Source organism: Halichoeres trimaculatus, unplaced genomic scaffold (genome assembly GCF_033239565.1).
Source record: "Halichoeres trimaculatus isolate MK-OKI-2021-1 unplaced genomic scaffold, fHalTri1.1 fHalTri1_scaffold_13, whole genome shotgun sequence".
Lineage (NCBI taxonomy): Eukaryota > Metazoa > Chordata > Actinopteri > Labriformes > Labridae > Halichoeres > Halichoeres trimaculatus.
Window position 1 is genome coordinate 4,969,837 of NW_027437191.1, and position 24,196 is coordinate 4,994,032.

At 42.6% G+C, this 24,196-nt stretch overlaps 1 protein-coding gene across 3 annotated transcripts in view; it reads left to right on the forward strand.

The window, feature by feature from the left end:
• bach2b (BTB and CNC homology 1, basic leucine zipper transcription factor 2b) overlaps positions 1-24,196 on the forward strand; it is a 157,875-nt gene that overhangs the window by 101,804 nt on the left and 31,875 nt on the right. For all 3 annotated transcript variants that reach the window (XM_074685208.1, XM_074685207.1, XM_074685206.1), the window contains exon 2: positions 2,080-2,334. In XM_074685208.1, coding sequence (XP_074541309.1) covers positions 2,092-2,334 — 243 coding nt within the window. In that variant the 5' untranslated portion in view covers positions 2,080-2,091. The remainder of the gene's footprint in view (positions 1-2,079; positions 2,335-24,196) is intronic.

The following is a 24,196-nucleotide window of genomic DNA, read 5'->3' on the forward strand; positions in this document are numbered from 1 at the left end:
TTGTAAGCTGAATTTCTTTCCCTACAGCATAAATCTAGTTTTACCTTTACAAATGAACTTTTTATACTCAGCACACATCTGTCGCCCCTCCCTGTGGGGATAAATCATTTCAAACTCAAACTCACCTCAGACTTTTGGTGACATCACCAGTACTTCTGCACATGTGCATAGCCCGTGTTCAGTGAAAGCTTCAGTAAATTCAAGCATATCACAAAGAGTTTACTCAAACTATTTTAATTAGTTGCTATTTTAAATTTCCACACAGCACATGTACTTTGTGTTTAGCAATTATTATGAATAAAGGGCGTTAGGAGTTTCTAAGTGATTCTGAGAAAGTCTCCCTACTAGATATATGCCTATGCCCATGTCACTTTAAAGCTATGGTGTACAATTTTGAAGCTTTGTACATCTTAACAACACCGTTTATAGGGATGTTATGGTTCTATGGTCCAATCTAAAGAATATAAAGACCAAAAGGAACGAAAAAAATCCATTCAGTATATCCGCTGCAAAGCTGCATACTAGTTGACCAATCCGAACCGTCCGTGAGTCCATCCAATCCCCTGTCTCCCTCGCTTCGCACCGTCATGCCCATGGTCCCACCTCGTCCTTCCCCACTACTCCTCTCACGTCAGCTAGCTGCTCAGCTACCGAAGCGTCATGAAGCCAGTGTTACCCTCCACAGGGAAGGGAAGAAAACGAAAAAGTTTCAAGGAAAAGGCTGAAGCAAGGAAGAATTATGAGCGATACAGGTGCCAACAGAGACTTAATATTGGAGAAATGTACGACCAGCCAAACTGGGTTTCAGATCGTAAACCATAGCTTTAAAATGAGATTATCAGCACCAATGTATGTTATTTCAAAATGCTTCTAGAGTGTGCAATTGTTTGTTTTGTCTGTTAGGTGCAGAAAGGCACCTTCCCAGCCTGGAAACCAGAACTAAGCACGGAATGACCATGAATTTTTGCAATTTTTAGATAGCTTTTTTTTTTTTTTTTTTTTTTTTTTTTTTTTTACCCCAGATGATGTGAAATAGTTGAATGATGATCATCATCATCATAATGTCAACAGACTATATTAGGAGCCATATTTCCCAACAAATGCACATGAGATTTATTCTGGGTAAAAAAAGACTAAAATGAAGGCCTTAAGTTTGAAGAAGATAAATAAATAAATAAATAAATAGATAAATAAATAAATACTCAGTAATAACATTTCTAATATCTTTTAAATCCAAAATCTGGTGACACTAAACCCCTGGAATTTCCAGCATTTTTTCCTTCCCTTCACTGCCCTCCTCTGTAGTTGACTTTCTTTAGCTGTTTTCACTACATCACAGAACTAATCACTGAACCTGTGGCTTTATGTACCGATTTCCCATCGGTCTCTTGATATCATTTCTCTGTGAAGCTGGGTGAGCTGATGTGAGAACACTGCAAGAGATATTCAAGAAAATGTGCCACAGGCGAGAGAAGACAGGCAGGGTCATGACGTCCATGTAATGCAACTGCTGGAAGAGCTGTGTTTAACAGGATGGACTGAACCATGCAGAGTTAAAATGCAATCGCTTTCGACAAGATATCAGTAAGATACAAGCTCTAAATGATGTCAGAACTTTTGTTTAGACATTTCATTTCATTTGAGCTGACTGTGGTTGGGAAGGGGTGTAAATAAATGACTCTTCATTGTGAAGTTTTCATCATGAGTCACCTTCTTTAAGAGGAGACTCTGCGTATGGAGCTTGTATCAGCTAAGTTTTTTTAAATAAGAGACAAACTGATTTATCTATATCTACATTTTGACGTTTCTGACTGCTTCAAATCTAAATGTGATCTTCTGGGGTCCAGTGTGGAGTTCAGATCATTCTGTTGTGAGTCACGTCTGGGTGTTTTTGTACTTTCAGGCTTTAAATGTTAAAGGGAGCGTGAGGACATGAAGCAGAGCGCAGTCAGTCGGGCTGTTTGTGTTGAATCATGAGTCCGGCTGCAGCAGACCGTTGGGGCTGATGTCAGCCCTGCGGTATGCTGCTCTCTGCTCGCTGTAAGCTGACCCCCTCCTCTGTTGTGTTTCTATTTCCAGGGCGTGAGCGGAATGTCCGTGGATGAGAAGCCTGAAGCCCCCATGTACGTGTATGAGTCGACGGTTCATTGTACCAATATCCTCCTCTGCCTGAACGACCAGCGGAAGCAGGATATCCTGTGCGATGTGACCGTCCTGGTGGAGGGCAAGGAGTTCCGCGGGCACCGGGCCGTGCTGGCCGCCTGCAGCGAGTACTTCCTGCAGGCGCTGGTGGGCCAGGCGGAGAATGGGCTGGTGGTCAGTCTCCCGGAAGAGGTACGTCCATTAAACACACAGTTTCCCAACAGTTTTCTCCTGCAGGGTGGAAATGTTACTGACTGTCAGACAATGAAACACTAAAACTCCCCACTGACGGGCCACCCTTACTGCGACCTCCTTCAACACCCGCTGCCACACACAGAGCCTGACCTGCAGAATGAGTCTGACGGAGGATTAAAGGATATTACCACTTGATTTGAGTTCACTTTTAGAAAAATGCGCTCAAAGTTAGTTCTCTTGCAGCGTTTTATCTTTTCACACTGCTTTTTGTGCTAAACAGCGGCTAACGTTGTTGTAATTCAAATCCATTTAACACTGGACGATGTGAAATAACCAGAACCTATGACTAAGCCACACCCCCTCCACTCACTCCAACAAACACTGAACATTCAGTGACAGGTGCTATGGAAGGAAACACAGTTGGAAACATTTCACAGGATGCTTTTGATGATTTTTGAAGATAGAAAAATCATATATCATCTTCAGTCACCAAAAGTCTCTAAAGTCCACATTGGAGCGGTAGATGAATTGTTTTATTGTTGAGAAGGTCGATAAAAAGCTTTCGAGTTAAAGTTACAGACGACTTTTACAGCTCCTAGAGCAAACCTGACAAACAGCATTTGGTTAGCATCAGCATCTCAGACAACAAGATAGAGGATCAGCATTGGTCAGGACAAAAACATAACCTCCTTTTTACCATCTTGACAACCTGTGTTATCTCATCTATTACGGATGAGCTAATGAAGCTAAGCTCCAGAAGCTAATGTTAATTTAACTTTGGACAAAAGCTAACCATGATGTACTTTCACCAAAGAACAACAACTAGAACAAAACAGGCCAATGAACTCCCATCAAACAAAGAGACAGGATGAGCAACCCAGCTAGGAGCTAACGTTAGAGAAAAAAAAACATGTATATCTTCAAATGCCTCTCGGGATACTTAGTGTTAGAGTTGCATGTTCCTCATGAACACCGTTTGACCATTTTTAAACTCAAAGTGTCAGGAAAACTTTATGAGACTGAATGAAAACCGAACCTCTGCAATGTATTCCAATGGACATGCAGGCAGAGAATCTGAGTGTATTTGAAGGCTATACACACTGTGATTGGCTCCTCGCATTTGTGGGTGGGACTTACTTATAGGTCAATTATTACTCAAGTCTTAGTTTTGTCCCTCTGGTGCCTCTGTAGTAGCTTTGAATAATTAGCTGCTTAAAAACATCACTATTTTTCTCTCTCTGCTGTTTTAGTAAACCCTTGTTTTAGCTTCTGTCTGAACCACTTTGTTTTAGCTGTTGTCTCTTTAAGGCTCCCTATTCCACAAACCCCCTCCACCCTGATTGGCCAGACCCCTGGAGGCCTGTCAGGGGCACAGCTGTGGGCAGACCTATGTGTTCAAACCCCTTTACTCTCCCCAACTTGTCGTGAACCAGTTACGAGATCCTTACATGATGACACCATTCTTTCAGTGAGTCTGTTGAAGATCTGGCCCGTATGCGCAAGGAACCCAGAGCATCAATTTTAAAGGAAGCAGACCCCACCATTACAGACGGTAACAGTGGGATTACCACGCCTGTTCGGCTGTTCAGCATTGGTGCTTTATATCCATCTTTCCAATATGAGAAAGCAGAATACCCCCACTTTAAGGTTTGATCATCACCGATTTATTGTCGGAGGTAAAAGCAGAACATTTTTTGTTCCTTGGTGGTCTCAGTGATCTCAGAGTGCAGACATGGCCCTGACTCCACCTGTAGTAAATTATCACTTCATTGAAAATCCTCTGACTCTGCCCTCAGATTATTTGCCTTTTTGAGACACTTTTTTAATTGGACGTTCAGTTCGCTGGAGGATAAAGCTTCAGTGGAAGGTGCGAGAAAGTGCATCATTGAGTCTGAAGGCTGTGATTGCCAATTAGCACCTGCCAGCCGCCGCCACCTCGCCGCTGTCGGCAGCAGGTAGCATTGTGGAGATTAACGCCACTTCAGGCTCAGCTCATCTCATCGGGTTCAGAAATGCTCGTCTGCTGCTTACCTCAGCTCCACGCTGTCACTTTCAGCTGATCCCCGCTAGAGCGCCTGAACACACCATGAAAGTGTCCCACTGGCGCATTGATGTCACACACACATGTGTGAACATACATGTGGGCTGTGAAAAGTGGGGCACATCCCACATGTGCCGCTGCAACTCCTCGCTGGGCCGGCGCGCGTTAATAAAGCGCCGCCTGTCAAACGCTCGCTGAAAGAGAAGTTAGCGTCAGATTGTCGTCTTATGTAAAATGAGAATCAGCGGCTTTTAACTCAAAGAGCGACTGCAGGGAAACGGCTCCTGGATGCCTCTTTTCATTCAGCCAGCGTGTGTGTGTCTGTGTGCGTGTGTGTGTCTGTGTGTGTCTGTGTACATGAATAATACATGAGCTGCTGTGTGTTTCAGGTGTGAGTGGAGTGTGGAAAGTAACATCTTTCAATGACTCTTCCTGTTATGTGCTGCAGACAGAATTACTCCCACTGAGCCTTTCACACAGTCGCTCCTCTCAGCCCAACATCTGACATATTTTTATTTTTAACCTTTATGTAAATTGAGAATCACACAGCACCACTCACACACTGGTTTTATTCTGTCCCTGTGGACACTGGAGGTAACTGTACCCAGCAGCAGGAATAACGGACCAACTGTTACTGTCACGATGGAACCTGACTGATGTCAATGTTCACGTGTGCAGCTTTTCCTCAACCTGATTAAAATAACTCTGGTTGGAGATGTAGTTTTCATGGATGCTAAATGAAGTGACCTAACCAAGATGTGCAGCGAGAGTTGAATCTGAAACAACAATCTGAATCTGTGTCAGAAACAAACAAAGAACCTCTTCTCCTCTCTGAACCACAGATTATATTCTCCTCTTCTCTCTGGTTTATGACTTTGGAGAGCTGTGCCTTACTATAATTTTCAGTTTTATTATGTTTCTTACTTAATTTCATTAATGCCTTTTTACCCCTTAAGACCCTGAGTCCGCATATGTGGACCAAGCGACAACCTCCGGTCTAAGAATATGAGGCAATGCTGAAGTGCTAAAATTCGCTGTTTCTTGAGTGTCCACCTGAGGCTGAAGTGCCGGAAGTCACACACCAAGCCAAAAAAGTCATGTTCAAAGCAGAAATTAACCTATTTAAAGCCTGGTTCATAAAACATCTCCTGTCTGGGTCGCTAATTTTACTACCCGCACCCACTGTACGTGGGGTGAATTTTTTTCTAACTCAGCCGTTCAGGGGATATTAAGATTGAGAGCTCCCCAAATAAGAGGCACAGCTGAGGGTCACATGACGACCGGCGCCCTATGGCTGTAGTTGAAGCCTTTGCCACTACCAATATGGCAGCTATAGCAGATGTGCTTCGTTTTCTGTTTCAGAAACAGACGAATGACGTCAGCGAGACTACATCCATATTTTATACAGTCTATGATATGGACCTTACATTTCTGCCCTCAAACCCATTATACTTCTTTTTTTAAAACTTTGACCGATTAGCCACATTCAGGGACACTACCCACATCATCTTTTGGTGAAATCACAACATTACACCCATTAAAAAAAAAAAAAAAACTTATTGTAATAGAAAACTCATAACACAAATAATCAAACTTTCCATACAATGGGCAAGTTTAGATATTAAACTTATTAGGTCTTACCAGGGGTGTATTTAGTGGTTTGGGGGCCCAAGGCAAACCCAGTCAATGGGGCCCTCCATGTCCTTGTAACTCATCTTCCTCAGAGCTAGACTGGCCTTCCCTGGGTCCACTGTCTCTTTCTGAGAATCAAGGCATGAGACAGTGCTAATCTTCTACATGGTAACTTTCCGCAACTAAATGCATTTCCTCAAGTTCTGTACTTTAGTTTGATTCTAAAAAAAGTGAACACATAATTTAGTCCACTTTGTCCTGGATTTGAAATCTTTTATGGTTAATTGACAGCTTATTTGTCCCACAGTGGGGAATTTACAGAGTAACAGTAACAAACAAGAAAGTGTGAAGTGAAAAACATTATAATAGGTAAATATTGAAGTATTATAAATAATACTAATACTAATACTTATAAATAATTTAGTAAAGAAAAAATATGTAAATATCAAGCACAACATAAAACTGGAAAAAAACATCTACTGAAAGAGGTGATATTTACAGTTACCATACTTTATGGTACTGTTATTTTACAGTTAATCATGTTTATCACCAACTCAAAAAGTTTGATTTTGAGAAAATGATCCTGTTTCCTGGACTAGATAAAGTCCTTAAAATCCTAAAAGTCTGATATGTTTATCTCAGATCTCAGAGCAACATTGTTTTTATTTCCGACTTGGTTGAAAATAAGAAAAAAAAAAAGGAAAAAAAAGTGTTTTTTACCACTTTCTTCCCGAATCAAATTTTCAGATGTGTTGTAACATGGAATAGCCCATTGAATAAGAAGGGAGGGGGAGTACCCAAAACCATCATTAAAGATTAAGCCTTTTGATGTATTTTGAAGCAGGTGAAGTAAGATTTAGAAAAAAGAAATGCTTTCAATTGAAGAGAGATTCATAAATGAGTTTTTAAGAGATGCTTTAGGGGTCCCTGGGAATCATGGGGCCCCAAGCAACTGCCTGTGTTTGCCTAATAGTAGCTACGCCCCTGGGTCTTACTTATCCTAAACAGCCAGGTGAATCAAAAATTGCACACCATACAGAAGCTCAGGTCACAAGAGGTTAAATTACTTTTCTTTTAAATTATTTCAATTAACAAGATGTTCAACAATGCAGAGTTTAAAATTTTCACCTCAGGTTTCGTAATCCTAAACAGTTCCCAAAGTTGGGGTCAGTACTCCATGGTGGTCACAAAATGCCCTGCTAAATCAAAAACCATCCTCAATTGCTTATTCAATCCATCACTGTAAAAGTATAACTGGGGCAGTTGTGGCTCACTGTGGTCAACCCTCAATCAGAAGGTCAGGGTTTAGTTAGGGGTGGTTAACCTGTCTGATTTCCCAGTTTAATTCATCTATTATAATTAAGGTCCTGATTTGGTTACCAACCAATTTCAATTATCAACAATTCTCAATTGTTGATTAGTGATTACTGACTTTCTGTTTGACGATAACCCAAAATTATTGCACCATTAAAAAGCAGTCTGATGCTGAATTACTTCTGTTTTATTGAGAAACAACAGTGGGGGTGTTTCAACTGTGGATAACAGAAAATGCTTTCTTTAAAGTCCAGAAACAGCAGCCTTTCCTCTGTTCGTGATTAGTGATCTTTTAGTAACTGATTTTTCAAAATTCAATAACCAGTTCTTACTTATCTATCAGTGTTCTCATTAGTGCAGCTTCTAAGGCTGGTAAAATGTGGATGGCTGTATCAGGAGGGGCATCCAGCATAAAACATGCATCAACAATCTGGAAAACAAACTTTATTAATTGTTTTAGACCTTTGTTGTCTTTTGATCGACCTGTTAGTGTATTTGGGCTGTATAAGTGTTGCAAACTGTAAAGTTTTGAGACCCTTGATATGTGCGACACATTTAGCTTAAGTTTCCTGAAGCTTAGCCTAATGATGTTCTCAGAAACTGCAGAGCTGAAAGACTTCAGCTTTAGTGACATTCAGTCATTTCTCTTGTGAGAAATGTACACTGAATATGTCAGCCATACTTTGATGTGTGAATACAGTTAAAAAAACACGAGTATAAATCGTTTAATTATCTGTAAAGACAAACTGTATGTGAAAGAGTATATCTTTGAGATGCTTGTAGAGTCTGGGCAGCTCTAAAGGCAGCACAAAAAAGAAATGGTAAACTACACAAGATATGATACAACAGTCTGTGTTCCAAATCTTGTGACTGTGTTTTTTTTATATAGGGCGAAATAACCCTTTATAAGTTGTTCTTTCGCCCTGGTTAGCAGGTGCTGCATTTCTCTTTCTGTCTAGACCGCCACATCATGATGTGTCCAGTCAAGTCTTTAATGTTCCCTGTCAGCGTTTTGCTTTACGGTCAGTGAGCGAAGCCTGCTGACGCATCCCTGCCCCCCCTGAGTCTGAGCCACATCTCTGCTGTGATGAGGATGATGAGGATGATGATGAAGAGAGGGCTGTGTCTGCTCACAGAAGCAGCCTGAAGCTGTGCTTTGTTAGCATCTCTTCAGTGACACTCGTGCGTGTGTGTGTGTGTGTGTGTGTGTGCCTGCAGTCATGGAGAGTTTCTCTCCTGCAGCCACCTTTAGAAACAAAGGAGGAAATGAGGAAGACCTCTGCTGCAGCAGAGAGGAAGGGGGAGGCAGTGATGGTGCGGATGAAATGTGAAACAAAGACCACCTCCCCCCACCACCTCCATCTCTCCTCTCTCGCTGCCCTGGAAGTAGCCGGGGCTGGCGCGGCTGAGTGACATCATCTATATCTAATGTGATTGTGGGCCTGCAGAGGAGCAGCCGGCTCCATCAGGGGGCTTTGTTGGCCATCACATCATGGGAACAAAACAATCCCGCTTTATCCCAGCAGCGCTGTCCTCTGGGCCTGTCATCAGGGGGAGGGAGAGGAACATGACGTTGATGTTGGACCAGGGAGGCTTCACTGTGTTTCATATTTCTTCAGAGTTTCAGAACAAAGAGGGATTCAGAGGAATCTGCCTCAGATAGAGGAAGATTCAGAGAGCGCCCTCTACTGGAGAGGAAAACATTTCCACAGACTCCACCTCCTCACCAGTGTTGGTCATATTACTTTAAAAAAAAGGAATTAGTTAGTCATAGTTACTCATTACCTACTTGAATTAGTAACTAAATTACTCCTTCATGAATGTAATTAGTTTTCAGGGAAAACAGTTATTGCGTTACTTTTTAGAGAAACCTTCAAATATATGAAAGAATTTGAGCTTGTTTTGTTCTGTGACATAATGCAGATTCATGACGTTGAAGTAGTGTCTGTACTTCCTTTCGCAAAACGCCAGTTTGAACTCCACAGACCACTCCGGCTGAAGCTGTTTGCAGCATGTTGAGGTTTGTAAAAAACAACAACACCCACCTACCTGAACCCTGGCTCTGATTGGCTTACCCTGATATTGCACTCTACCGCTAACCAATCATCATTACTCATGTGTTTGTCACCCCTTGGCCCTCACCAAAGAGGACAGCCAGAACAAAAACACACACATTTTATATGCAGCTCCTTACCTGTGCCTGGCTAGCAAGCCAGGTTGGACAACAACTGTTAGATATTGGTGCATATAAACACATTTCACCGCTCAAAATATTAGCTATTTAGATTATTACTGGAAAGCTATAGCGGTGTTAGTAACACTGTTATATATAGCACTGCTCCTTACTGCTCCTTAGAGTCACTTCAACAACAAAAATACAACAGGGACTTGATTGTATCACCAACATCAACTTATCATGAGAAAGCATTGTATAGAGAAAAATTTAGCTGCAAAAAGTATTGAACACTGCAGTTCCCCCAGTGTCCACTAGAGGCTTGCTCCAGAAGTAAGTCAATCTCTGTAAAGCCCCTTGTTAAATTGTATAACTTTCTAGCACTAACAGAAATGTTTAAGGTCAGAGATAGATTTTTATCTTACAGTTATTTTCACATGGGAAAAAAGGATTCAGCTCATCAGCACTCAAAAAAGCAACATGGGTGTTTGTTCAATCAGCAAAAGTAAATCATGTAGCTTCTACTATATTATTTCATGTTCAGAGGTTAAACATGATTAAATCATGTTGTTTTAGCATGATGTGCAAAATCGTTAAAACTACAAGTTTGCTTTATGTTAACTCAACCTGTTGGGTTGAGGTAGGAATCCCATAGGCCCTCCTTACTTACACAACATCATGCATTTCGAATGATGTTTTTTGCCATGTTTTATCTGCACCTCTGGTAGTATTTTAGCACACAACTGCCACTCGATACACATGACTGCACTGTCTGTTGACACTTACCAGACAGTGGAATACCAGGCCGTAAACATCTGTCAGTAAAGCAGAAACCCTCCCAAAGCAGAGCACACAGACCGCTGAGCATGACACTCAGTTCGTATTAAAGGGCCTAGAAAACTACGTCCAGAGAACTGCACCAGATCCATCAGAATATCAATGGTAGGTATTTTAGGGTAACAATCACTGTTTAATAGTTTGATACAGTAATTTCACTTTGGTCATAAAATCTGTTTCTGTTATCATAATTTATGTTCACTTATTATTTACTCTCTATATTGATTCCGTCCGTAGTCACAACCTCAGCCCAAACCAACTTTTTCTTTAAAGGGGACATATCATGCTTGTTTCTCCTTTTCACTATGCCAGACTAGGATGCCTGTAAAGCATTTCTGCCCTCAGTTCAAGTCATTTAGTCCCTTCATAGCCCCACAATAGTGTTCTCAATATCCTCATTTTAGTCCATTCTGAAGATCTCGTTGAAACGCTCCGTTTCCAGAATGACCTTCAGTAACTTTGCAACGTCACAGCCCTTTGTGCTCTGATTGGTCAGTTCTATCAGAGGGGCAGAGGGGGTAGAGCCAGGGGGCGGTTTTTGCAGCATGGCAGTATTTACAAAATCGCCACATTGGATGGGGCAGACCGAGCGAGTTTGCTGTTTGCCAAAACTTCACTGTAAGGCATTGATAGCACTAATAAAATGGCAGAGTGTAGGATACGTCCTTTTGTATTGGACCCCGAGTCAGACCCAGACGGTTCTGAAGCTCAGGAGGAAGAAAATCCACCTCGACACAGATCATCTCAGGACGCTTCAGTGTGGTGAGTCAAAGCGGTACTGTAACATGTATAGGTTATACGTTTAAACTCGGCTCTTGGTGGGTGTATCCCTCGGTGGCGGTTGTGTGACTAACTGACATCACAGAGGAGGAGCTGCTTTATCAGATTACTCCAATAAAAAGAAAGGATCCTCATGTCGTCACGACGGTCGAAATCTCGCGGCCAACTGGCAATGACCTATTTTCAGAGGCATCAAATCTCGTTCAAGGATATCAAAAAAAATACAATATCTCATTTTTTTTTTAAATTCAGGGGGGGAAAGGTCTTGTTTTCAAATTTATTATATTATATGTAAGTATTAAATCAGGGATCAGCACGATATGTCCCCTTTAAATACACTTATTAAAATCTGGATTGAGAATATGAGCAGTTAATACTTATTTGCGATCAAACCTGGTTAACTGAGGTTGGATAAAGAAGATGCATTTAATTACACAGCCACAGACATTGCTGGTGTTTTAGTGTAAAGTGTGACTCTGTTAACTGGTGACTGTCGGCCAATAATCACTGATACCTTCAGCCGAGGGTCACCATTTAGCATGGTAGCTATTAACTCCAAAACACTTGTTGCTCTGTAACGGTCAAAACTTGACAGAGGTGAACTGTGTTGTATAGTATTATTTCTGACAACTGACCACAGAACAACCAGACATTTTTGTGCTGCTTACAGCTTTAAATTTTGGGCTTTGAGAGCGATAAGTCATCTGAATGAAGAGGGCTAAACACTGCTCCTGCAGTCAAAATACATCTTTATGATGACGTAGACTGATAATGCCTCTATAGGATCAGTGGATCAGATAAATTTATCAACCAGAATGAAGTGACTAATTGTCCTCAGAGCCCTTTTCATGACGCACTGCTCTATTGTCCACTTCCTCATTGATCTGAAGTCCAGCGTGGGAGCCCTGTGATAAAACCCAGACCTCTGTGAGGACAGAGAGCAGCTCCAGACTGTGATGGATCATCAGCGCTAAAAGTTTCTGGCCCCTTGTATTTTTAATCTGGAAAAAAGGAGAGGTCTGCTACTGTGATTCAGCAGAGCGCTGCTGGTTCTCAGACCTCAAACCACCTCCTGTTTGTCAGCTCTTTCCTCAGCCCTGAGCCAGGGAACGCTGCACATTCTTCTCCTCCAAAGAAAAACAGACAAATGAGCACCCTGTTTTTAAAAAGAGAGTTTATCCTGAGGTGGTGTCGCTCTAGATTTGTCCTGATTTATTCCAACCAGACGAAAAGTTCTGCTTGTGGCCCCTGGAGGCTGCTGTGTTCTTTGCAGTGCAGAAGTTGAAACCACTGGAAAGAATCTGAGAGTGTTTGCTCATCATACTGTTGTGAAAGAAGTGCAAGAGCTTTGCAGTTGTGCGAATGAGGGTCTGGGTCAAGATTCGGGTTTTGTACGGATAAAGGTCCTTAATGGCTCTGACAAAAAACTAAAGCTGCTTTTCAACCATTATCCTACCAGGAACTAAATTTTGTCTGTGACCAGTGTTTGAGTTTTTACTGAGCCCTGAAGTCTCACAAAGACTATGCAGATCAGATTAGTGACAAATGGAAGAAAACTAAAAGTAGCTGCACTTTACCATCACACCAGTAGAGGGCAGTGAGACAGTAATGGAAGCCATTCAGCAAAGATGGCACCACAGAAGCAGAAGACAGGCCAACATTGTACTCTGCAGTTAGCCTGTGCTGGATTTCATGGCGATGTCACTGCAGGTGGATTCATACCCACAGGGAAACAAGTGCAAGTGGCAAAGCCATTTCAAAAAGCCTGTTTTGGCTTTGACTGGCTAAACACCAGCAGATTTCTGCTGCTGAAAGCATCAAGAGATCAATCTGTGTCTCATCAAAGAGAGTGACCCTGTAGATTGAGGATTTGACTTGACTTGAGCAGGATGCATCATTTTCAAATAGCTTTAGATCATCACTAAACGTTGGTCTGATGATGAGAGGAGGAGATTTTGACACGTTTTGCATTCCCCAGGACTTCTTCCATGTTAGAACAGCTGTTGTAAACTGGATATCGACTGGCACATTCAGCTGAAGGTCTCCAGTTTTCTGGGTCACTCTTTAAACTGGAACACCAGGAGCTGACACAGACACACTCACACATAAGGGCTCAAAGAAGACCATTGTCAGGAGGTCCTAAACCAAGTCGGTCACAGCTGGGGTCATCTTAAAGCTATGGTGTGTGATTTGGAAGCTTTGTACATCTTAATAACACTGTTTATGGGGCTGTAATGGTCCAATCTACACAATATAAAGACCAAAAAGAACGAAAAAAAAAAAACATTCACTATTTCCGCTGCAAAGCTGCATACTAGTTGACCAATCTGAACCACCCATGCCCATGGTTCCTCCTCATCCTTCCCCACTGCCCCTCTCACGTCAGCTAGCTGCTCAGCTACCGAAGCGTCATGGAGCCAGAGAAGACCAAAACCAGGAAGCTGTTACTGTTACCCTCCACAGTGAAGGGAAGAAAACGAAAACGTTTCATGGTAAAGGCTGAAGCAAGGAAGAATTATGAGCGATACAGGTGCCAACAGAGACTGAATATTGGAAAACGACCGGTGGAAAAAGCTGCAGAGTTTTACAAATGTGTCTCAAACTGGGTTTCATCGGATCGTAGACCATAGCTTTAAGGCTTTTACACACTGGGTATGAAATTGAAACATGTTGAAAATTTGATCCCAGGTTATGTCAATCTTGTTCACACACTCATTCTAAAACTTAGGTCTAAAACTAGGGTCATAGGCTACATGCAGCGTAACATTTTCACATATTCCAAAACATTTCGTGTTAATTCAGACTATGTTTAGATAATGAACGAAGGTGTGTGTGTGTGTGTGTGTGTGTGTGTGTGTGTGTGTGTGTGTGTGTGTGTGTGTGTGTGTGTGTGTGTGTGTGTGTGTGTGTGTGTGTGTGTGTGTGTGTGAGTGTGTGCGTACCCATTTCTCAAACATACTGCCAGCCTCTGCTCAGGATCAATTGCTAAATCACTGCTTGATGGCTCCATTTTTCTCATACTGCAAATTTTCGCAATCAGTAGAAAAATAAACAAATCTGATTCATTGTACAATGTGTGTAGGTCTACGTGACATTTCCAAAAAACGTACAGATTATGGATTCAAGAAAACACATCTGAAAAAAAGGGACTCAGTGTGCAAAGGCTTACATTGTGGATGAAGGGAGAAGGGAAAAAACCTCTGTGGCTGCTCTGCCAATCAAAGATGTTCAGCTCACAGGTCCTGCCCCAAAAAAGTTTTGGACAGCTGATCAGTTACCCCAGAACTTAATTTAGACATGTTTGATTCAAACAGAATTTCTACCTCAGCAAATATTGAAGGTTAAAGGTTGAAGACTTTGAAATAAAACACAGGGATGGAGCTCATGTGGAGGTTTAATGAGTGACATCAGTCCACCGTCACAGGGTCAACTTGCACAAAACTGGCTAATCATAGGGGGGCCTCACTTTGACGGGCCCCACACCAAGAGCCTACCCAGGACAGCATCTCACACACACAGACACACACACACACACACACACACACACACACACACACACACACACACACACACACACACACACACACACACACACACACACACACAGCCTGTTAGACAGATGGCAAGAGACAGGAGCTGGGACTTCCTAAAGATGGGGGTTGGGTGGTTAGGAGATGAAAGAGGAGTGATGCGCAGCGGTGGAAGTGCTGGCACTAATACCCAGCACCCCCCTCCCCCCAGACCAGCAGGGGGTCTCTCTTTCTCTGCCAACACAAGGACACATCTCACGCTGTAAGCTGATGGAGAAGATGTTCGGTCTTTGTTTGAGGACGGCAGGAAAAGCAGCAGCACTCTGCAGACTGATCACAGTGTTTACGCTTCTTTGTGTTTAACCTCAAAAACTCTGGCTTCTGTTAAAAGAGAACAACAACTTTCATTAATCTGCTCTCAAAATGCTGAAACAAGCGTCGTAATCCTCAGGAAGGTTGGACTCAGAGCTGAGAAAAGCACCTACACGTGTAAATATGATTGGAAACGATTGATTTAGCGCATTTCTACACAGAAACAAAGCGTATTCTAACAGCAGGGGTGGGGTCATGTCCTCCCTGGTGTCTGGACTGTACAGTAAGCTGCACAGAGAGAGGATTAGGACGTACAGTATCTGATTTAATCCATCTTCAGGGGGAGGTTTATTCACCCAACTCACCCCTAGCTCAGCAGCACCAGCGTCTGAGCTGCTGCTGTCCCTGACCATGACACTTTCCTTCAGATTTCAAGTCCCTGAACATGAATTTACTCAACTAAGGACCTTTATTTGAAAATGGCTGTGGGTTTGTTAGAGGCTTTTAAACGATATATGATGTCAATAGCTGCTTGCGTTTTTAATCCTCTGTTTGAGGATTTGAATTTGATCTAAACTTTTCGGACAACACTGTCACATATTAAGAAATAAGCAGGAGACTGTTGTTCAGAAAACATAGTTTATACCTCAGTGCAGTAGTGGTCTATACAGCTGTGAGCTCTTAATGCTTCTGCTCCAATGTGTCCACGTTGCTCTGCACTACTCCTCCAAAACACATGAGGGCGATGTGGGCTGTATAACTGTCAATATTGAGGGTTCTGATGTTTAGAAGCTGGTAGAAATTCTGATCATCATACAGCAACTGCTACAAGGTTGGAACAGAGAGGAGACAGAGGACATGGAGTTTATGGCTGGTGTGTGGTGAAGTGTTGTAAATACGGGAAGCAGAAAATAAGCGGAAACCAGGAGAGGCTCGAAGTAGAGCCACTGCTCCTTTGCATCAAGAGGAGCCAGATGAAGTTGTTCAGGCATCTGGTGAGGATAGCTCCTGGATGATTTCCTGGGGAGGTGTTCAGCTGGAAGGAGACATCAGGGAAGACCCTGGACATGGTTGAGAGATTATATCTCTCAGGCCCCATTTACATGCAATATTTCATCCCAAAACCCCAAAACACTGAAAAAAAAATGGGCCTGTAGTTTGCACTAAAACTGTCTTGCCGCAATCGTCTTTTGGTAGATCACCACTGAAGTAGAGTTGGGCTGATCATGTGGTGTATCGGTGAATGCTAAGAGCAGAAGTGGAGCAACAGATGCACATTTGTTGAAAGACAGTCACAGATTCAGCAGATTGAGCAGCACAAGCTCAACATGGTAGACCATGACGACCGTAACGGTACTGTTGGACTGTAGTATGCGCACGCCTCAAGCTGAGCTTGACGTCAGCGTTTTCAGCTAAAACTCCGGCTTGTAGTTTTACATGGCAATTGTGGCATCAGCGTTTCAGAAAAATACACTCTGGGGGCCGTTTTATAAAGTTTCCATTTTAGATCGGCTAAAACACAGTTTCTGTGTAAACAAGAGGCTGAAATGCAACAATCGGTCTTTGTCAGTGACGCCATCTACAAGCCCCTCCTGCCATTTTGGTGGGTAAACGGATGTAAACAATAGAGGTAAACAATAGAGGTAAACGGAGAGGCAGTGAGGAGCTCTACGATTTTATACAATGTTAAAACTCAAAAAACAAAAGCCAAAGGAGCGGAAACCATATCGAGATAAGCTGAAGAAAGATGCCAGGGAAAGATATTTTGAAAAATTGTCAACAATTAACAATATTGATCCTTACACTGCAGCGTTTGTGGATGTGACGTCACCTGACAAAGACCGATACTTCTGCTTTTTATTCTAAAACTGCTGTTGTGTAAACATCCCCTCAGCTGGCCCACACCTCAGGATCCCCCCAGAGGAGCTGGTGGAAGTGGCTGGGGACAGGGGCCACTGGTCTCTGCTGAAGGCATTGCTGCCCTTGCGACCCGGACTTGAATAAGAGATGGAGGATGAGATGAGATGAGATGAGATGAGATGAGATGAGATGAGATGAGATGAGATGAGATGAGATGAGATGAGATGAGATGAGAAATTAGCAATTCAGAGTTGGGTTTCAGAAATAGCAAGAGAGTGAGCACTCTCACATGCTATAGACGATCTTTGACGTTTCTTTTGCTCGCTTCTTGTGTCCAATCCTGAGACAACAGAGATAAACAGAGCTAATTTCACCATGTTGTTATGTATTCATTTTCATAACAATGTAACTTCAGACAGCACACACAGTGAGAACTTTCTTTGAAGCCCAGAAACAGTGGAGCAGCCTTTCCTCTACGTAGCATGTTGTTTTAGCATGAAGTAGATTTTTAAAAATTCAATAAATAATTCATAGTCATCCATGACAAAATCAGGCATAATCAATAATCGATTTCTTTCACCACCCCTCGACAAAAGATGAACTCTGAGGATGTAACTTTTTTCTTTTTTTTTCCGGTGCTGAGGTGTTTAAATGGTTTAATGTGCTGGAGAATACAGCATAGAGTGTGTTTTTGTTGTGTGTTTTTCTTTTTTGTAGTTCCTTAAATTTTGAACAGACATATGATGCTGTTTTTTCTCTTGCTTGAAGATCCAGCTCCTTAACCAAAGGCAAACCTTCAAGCTCAGTCTCAGCTTTACACCCTGTTGGTCTCTGTTCATGCCCACAAACACACACTCACACACAAACACACACACTCAGATTGTTGCTGCAAATCGAGCCCCCCGACTGAAGCGGTGAGGCAGTTTAAGCTGAAATGAGTGTGTGCGTCCGGCTGAGCTGCTGATAAACAGTAAAGCTGCTGGAGGAAAAGTGCTGAGCCTACCGGGGATCTATTTTCAGCTAGTATCAGCAGCTGCTGCCTGCAGGAGTGCATCTTTATGTGCGCCCTGCACCATATGTGATTACTCCACTGTTACTACCAGCACAGCAGCCTAATGAAGGACAGGGATGGACTCTGGAGGAAGGGAGGGAGGGAGGGGAGAGGAAGAAGAAACATGTAGGAAGAAGAGGAGGACAGGGAGGATACACAGACTGTTTCCTGGTCATTAGCTCACTGCCGTGACGTTTGAAGGGTTTGGGCTGTTAGCAGCACTTTCTGTATGACTTCAAACAAGAGGGAAATACATCAGCATGACAGGTCGAGGCCGTTTTGAGCCAGCGCTGCCCTGCTCTCCGTCTGCAGGACAGAAGATACAGTCATGGGGCAGCAGCCAATCACAGATCCAGACAATGAGCTTGACATTTTTAGGAAGTCTGCCAAATATCCATTCATGACAAGCTGAGCAACACCACCCTCCTCTCCTCCCTCCCTTCCTCACCCAGCACTCCTCTCTTACATCGGCCTTTTCGCCTCTGAAGAAGAGATGGCTAATTTATGCAAATGTGCTCCAGCGAATTCCTGCATGTCATGCATGCTAATGGAGTCGTGGCTCGGCATGACAATGGGGAGCTTCCCAGCACAGGAGAACACACTCTGTCTCCATTTGAGAGGACGCATTAAACATCAGATGTGCTGAGCAACCTGACATTAACCTCTGAGCGTGCAGACAAACAGGAAGCAGCTCCAGTCGCAGTGATAATGGAGATGAAGCAGCGCTGTAGTGTACGCTGTCAGGGTTACACTCTAATACTGTAAGAGATGACAGGGACAAAAGGCTGCTGCAGAATAAAAGAGCCACAGGGCCAAAGGACGGGTTTAATACAGAGAGCAGCGAGTTATCAAACAGCGCCTGTAGGTCCTACAGTCACACAGAGAAAAGCCTGACAAAGCGTGTCATCACCCTGCTGATCAGCAGGTCATATCTGACACAACGTGCGACACAGTTCACCTTATTAACCAAGCTCCTCTTCTGAATCAAGATTTTCCCTCCCACTGATCTTATGCTTGGTTTTTCTTTCTCCAGACCAGCCAATCATTCACGTCCAATGAAAACTAACAAAGTTATTACATAAAAAGAAAGAAGAATTCATGGTGGGCATCATGTCTGCTTTTTCTTGGCCAAGCCTTTCATTACACTCTGGTGTGAACAGCAGATTTGGTTTTGAACGTCTGCACTGTTTCCAAGCAACAGTGAAAGTTTTACAGGCAGAAATTTTGAAAAGTGAAAGATTACCCAGGCGCATCTATAGTTCACGTATCTGCATGCTGAGGAGCAAGATGGAAAAAAAAAATCAATGGCTGCTCGAATGGAAGAAAGGGCAGCATGCTCTGTGAAATACAAAGAATGACGGACGCCTGGTTTGAGTTAAAAAATGTGAATATGCCTGTATGCGTCTCAAGAAGCGTTTATTATCTTCTTTTCCAATATTAGTTCGTAGCATGGAATCAGTTTTGGTGTGTTTTGGAAGGAAAAAGTTGATTTTGTGTGAATATTTTCATTGTTTTCATCAAAGTCAGCAATGTGCAGTTTCTGTGCAACTGTGAACCTCTTTCTTATATGACCTGTCTGTTGTGCTAAGCAATTAACATGTCAACAAAGAAGCTAACTCTGATATCAGCTCGTTACTGCATGCAGCAGGAACAGAAATGTGTGTGTGTGTGTGTGTGTGTGTGTGTGTGTGTGTGTGTGTGTGTGTGTGTGTGTGTGTGTGTGTGTGTGTGTGTGTGTGTGTAAGCAGTGCCGTTGTACTGTTGAAGATGTGCTGCGCTCATCAGTAGAGCTGATAGTCCAGTCAAAGCTTCTACCCTCCCCCCAACCTGTCACAATCTCACACACATACACTCCCACCGCCCCCTTACTCGACATGCGCGCGCACACACACACACACACACACACACACACACACACACACACACACACACACACACACACACACACACACTAATTCCACCATCCCCCCTGCACAGTTATGGAGTCAGCAGCTTCCTCTTAACAATGACTGATATATCTGCTGCTGTTGGACTGCTAGCTGTTAGCCCAAGCAAGGTGCTATTAGATCAGGTGCATGCTGGGAGTTTTTTGATGCAGAAAATCAAGAAACAAAAACAGATGCACACCTTGAGGATATAAAGAGAGAGAGACAAAACAAATTTTGGATGTTAAATGTTTGCAAACAGATGTATGTAAGGCATTGAACACATCTGTAAACACTTTACACACACACACCAAACACATTTATTTAAATATATGTATTTGGAGTGTTGTAACATAGGTAAAGGGAGCATACACGCTAATTTCTAAACCCAACAGGGAAATACTTGAAGCCAGGAGAATGTAGGCAGGATCTGACAGCTGTTGCTGACACTTCACAGAGCTGCAGATCAAGCGGGAAATAAGGGACACGTTTATTTATAGCTCTCAGAGACAGAGAGGTGGATAATAAGAGGTTTGTAATAAGCTGGAGAAAACTATGTGGAGGGGAAGGATGGTGAGATTAATGCACAGAGCTGATGAGTTATGAGTGCAGCAGTACTTGAGTTCAGTCAAAGAAAAGTCTCTTTTGTGCCCACTCCTGATGTGTTATGTTCTGGTGTTGATAAGCTCCGTTTCCACAAATCAGTTCAGTTCACTTTGTCTCAGTACAGTGTTTCCTTTCACCTAAACCAGGACAGCTCTCAAAATTACCGTCCGGTACCATTCCACTTTTTGGTACCCTTCTGTTGAGGTACCGGACATACCAATCCAACCCCAAAAGGTGGAGCTACAACACTACAGTTCTTTGATTGGTCAAAAGAATCAATACTTACTCTACGACAGCGGCTGTTGCATTTCTCCTCACAGCACACAGCCGACGAATTGCTGGATGTCTTCCATTGTTGCTCTTTGATTATTCTGTCTTGTTTTTCTTCTTTGTTGGATTTATTAGCAAGGTACGCTGTGTAGCACTGCTGTGATGTCACGCTGTTACATACCTGACGTGGCTATCTGCATCCAGCTTTCACACCGCCTACAAAGAGGGGGCACTGCTGGCTGAGGAAACCATAAACTGTCAAAAATAAATGGATGTCATCTTGCTCAGCTCAAATTGAGGTTGCAGCAGAAAGTGCTTCCCCTGGTGGCTGGCTGCAGTATAGGTCAAAAAATCCGGCTCTCCAGTCATTCCAGATGAGTGTGGTCAAACTTTAAAAATTGAATACACCTCTTAGAAGAGTCTCTCACATCCGATTGTTGAGGTGATTTTAAGATACAATTTGGCTGCCTTGTTTTCAAGTCCCCTTTTTTTCTAAAGAGTTTCATTTTCAGTAGTTATAAGAGGTTAGAAATTAAGTTTTACATTACATTTAACTATGACTGCCAGCTGCCGCTCTTGTGTATTTTTTTTCGGGGATTGTAAAATATGTTGGGAGATAGAGTCAAGAAGTAATAAGACCCTCCAAAGAAAAAAAAAAATACTACTTTTGTCACCTGGCTCCACTCAGATTCTCCCAGAATTCTCTACTGCACAGACTCTGGCTGCACAACTGCTACCAATGGCTGCACCTGTGACGGGGGAATTTTGGCTTTAAAACCGTGCAATGGTAAATGGTAGAGCCACATTGTCCACTCTATATACAGTCTATGGTGGAAACGCAAACAGAATCAGGCTTTTTGGATCCAACCTTTACACGACTGTACTTATCTAAACTGGACTTGTGGTGGAAACAGGACTAAAGTCTTGGGCACAGTCAGTGAGGTCTGGACCACAACTCATGTTTCCCATTCATTATGAAGGGATGTAGGCTTCCATTTATTGGACATGTATATAAAGTACCAACCCTGGATGTTCAGACTAATTGTGCAGACTTTCAAACCTTTACATATTTGTATGCCATAGAAAACTGTGAATCAAATTCTGAAAATCCCACTAGATCTTGAGTGGATCGCTCGATCAATCAACTTTTTTTATAAAGCACCAAATCATAGCCAGCATTATCTCAGGACACTTTTCAAAAACAGTAACAGGTATTGTCCTGTTAACGTTAATAAAACAGTATTTTTTGAACAGACACCCAACATCAAGACAAGATAAGGAGTCTGATCTAATCTTAACCCTCCATGAGTCGAGCCCTTTGCAGCATTTAGCAAGTTACAGTGAAGAGGAACAACTTCCCCTTAACAGGCAGAAACCTTGGACAGAACCAGACTCATTTTGACAGGTATCTTTGTCATAAGGATGTAATAAAGGTCTCTTCAGTCTTTGGTACTACCAGAGCAGATAACTGGGGGTTGAGTCAGCAAACGCTGAAGTGTTTTTCATTGCACATATAGACCACGGCATGCTGTGATTTCAGAGTAAAAGAGCACAACATGCATAACAAATGATGAGCCTGAGGGGTATTTTAGCAAATGCACTTTATTCAGATTTTGTTAATGAAGTGTGTGTTTGTGGCTATATATGTGTGTGAGTGGTGTGTGTGTGTGTCCCAGTAGACAATCGGTTGTTCATTCGGTGGCCGGGTGGTTGATTTGGCTGCACCACCTATGAGATGCACAGAATAAGATGACTAAGGTCTGAGCAGATTTGTGTGCTCATTAAAAGGAGTGAACAGTTCAATATGAATTAAGAGACAACATAAGGCTCATCACTTACCTGTGCCTTTCTGTCTCCACTCCCAGGGTGTGTGTGTAAAATAGTCACTGGGGAAACAAGCAGCCTCTTTAACGTTACAGGAAGGCTCCATCAGATAGATTTGTAAGGGGAGTAATCAGTGCTACATTTTACATTCATTAAACAGAGTTTGCAAAATGTGACTAATCTAAAACAGTACTCACATGAAGTAATGTAGCCTTTAGTCACTGCTATATGTATTTTAGGGTTTGGAGTTTTCGAATAGTTGTTATCAAAGTTTTCATGTTTCTAGCACCCATGCATGTGGTAACACCTGATTGGGGAGGGTATATAAAGGAGCGTTTTTCTTTCTCTGAGTTTTATTCATCTCCTGCCTCTGCCACCTTATATGGTAGCCACATTCAGCATCATTCTCACAAAGGATCTGTTAACTGGTTTATTAAATGATAAAAGGGGTGGGCCTCAAACACCAAGGTCTTCCAATAGCTTCACCCCCTGACATACCTCTAGAGGTCTGGCCAATCAGTGAAGGGGGGGGAGTCTTAAAGCTGAAATATAGGTTTTCTAAAACACCAGGAAGAAAAATGTGGATTTTTTAAGCTGTAAACCATACAAAGCTACAATGGGGATACAACAGGGACAGATTAAAGAAAAAAACAAACAAACAAACCAACAAAAAAAAAGCTAAATACCCCCTCTTTAAAAATAGACTGAGTTGAGTTGTTCTGACAGATTATCTACCAGATCATGGCTTGAAGTCACATTTCAGGACTTAATCTTTAATTATCATATTTGTTGTATTATCATCACATAATCCAGCCTGTATTTTGGGATCATGCTCTCATTTAATTGGCACAAAAAACATTTTCCTTTGTGTTGTTGATCTCTGAGCCTGCAGCGTGCATTATCCCTAATTTTATACAGAATATTTTGGAGAAGTCTGCTCCATTTTTTTAAGTCAGTAAGCTAATGCACATGTTTATCTTCTTAAAATCCACGCAGCCAGATGATTAAACACATTCTTTGACTCATACAGATGACCTCAGGCTGTTTTTCTCTGACATATTTGTGTTTCCTCATGCATACTGCTAAGTTGTTTTTCCAGGCGGAAAAATCCAACGAGCAAATTCTGCGGTCTCTGAAACTTGATTACTTGGGAGGGAAAATCCTGTTTTACAAGAGGGGTGTCTGGCAGGGGCCACGGACCTTTAGAGGCTGCTGTGTTGGCGCTCACACAGCGGATACCTTCACTAATTCATCTTCTCATTTTTCCCCTGACAAAGGCAGCAGAACAATCAGTAAACAGAGGGCTCATTAAAAGCACAATGCGCTGCTCATCCCGTACATCTGCACGCCTCTGTTAAGTCATGTAAGAAACACTTTACATCACTCAGTCTCTGAAAAGAAGCTTTGTAGGGCAAACAATACACCCCAGATTCACAGTGAACCCGTTGTAATTGTGTTTGCGAGCACACCTTTTCCTCTGTGTGTGTGTATGATTGCTTTCCCCCGAGCACCCAACAGTAATTTGTTTGTCACCAGAGAATAAACCAGGATAAAGCTGCAGGGACTGAGCGCTTGAGCCTGAGTAAAGTGATGAACGCAACCTAGTGTGAACCTCACGCTGATCTCCCAACAGCAGACAAGCCGAGCATTAAAGCAGCTCCTTTCTCTGCTCTGTGTGCTCAGTGACTGCAGCAGCAGAGGGCG